Below are 381 nucleotides of genomic sequence, written 5' to 3' on the forward strand. Positions count from 1 at the left end.
CAGGAAGTTTTATAAAATTGTTGCTTATATAATAGCATTAACAAAAACAGTAAAAACATTTTTGGGGGACGGGGTTTTCATGAAAGAAATGGAATTGTTATATTTACAACACATCAAAATAGGTATAGGATATTAACAAACAATCATTCTTTTTGACAGTTCCTGTCCCTTACCAATAACTGGCACACTAGATCTTTGAAGCTCATACTCTAAGGGCCCCTTTCCAACCCTTTATTTTAGCTTCCCGGAAAAATTGGGGCGCAGGGAAAAGGGGTTTTTCCCCTTAGAGTAAGGGTGTTTTTTTACACCCTAAAACCCAAAAAGGGATTTCCAAAAAAGAAATGAACTCATAAGGCCAAATAACTTTCCCTTTCATAGAGG

At 36.0% G+C, this 381-nt stretch overlaps 1 protein-coding gene across 1 annotated transcript in view; it reads right to left on the minus strand.

Moving 5' to 3' along the window:
• Positions 1–381, minus strand: part of LOC119587352 — a 12,851-nt gene that overhangs the window by 5,334 nt on the left and 7,136 nt on the right. The window contains exon 5 of the mRNA XM_037936097.1: positions 174–209. Coding sequence (XP_037792025.1) covers positions 174–209 — 36 coding nt within the window. The remainder of the gene's footprint in view (positions 1–173; positions 210–381) is intronic.

The sequence above is a fragment of the Penaeus monodon genome, chromosome 22 (assembly GCF_015228065.2).
Source record: "Penaeus monodon isolate SGIC_2016 chromosome 22, NSTDA_Pmon_1, whole genome shotgun sequence".
NCBI classification, from domain to species: domain Eukaryota; kingdom Metazoa; phylum Arthropoda; class Malacostraca; order Decapoda; family Penaeidae; genus Penaeus; species Penaeus monodon.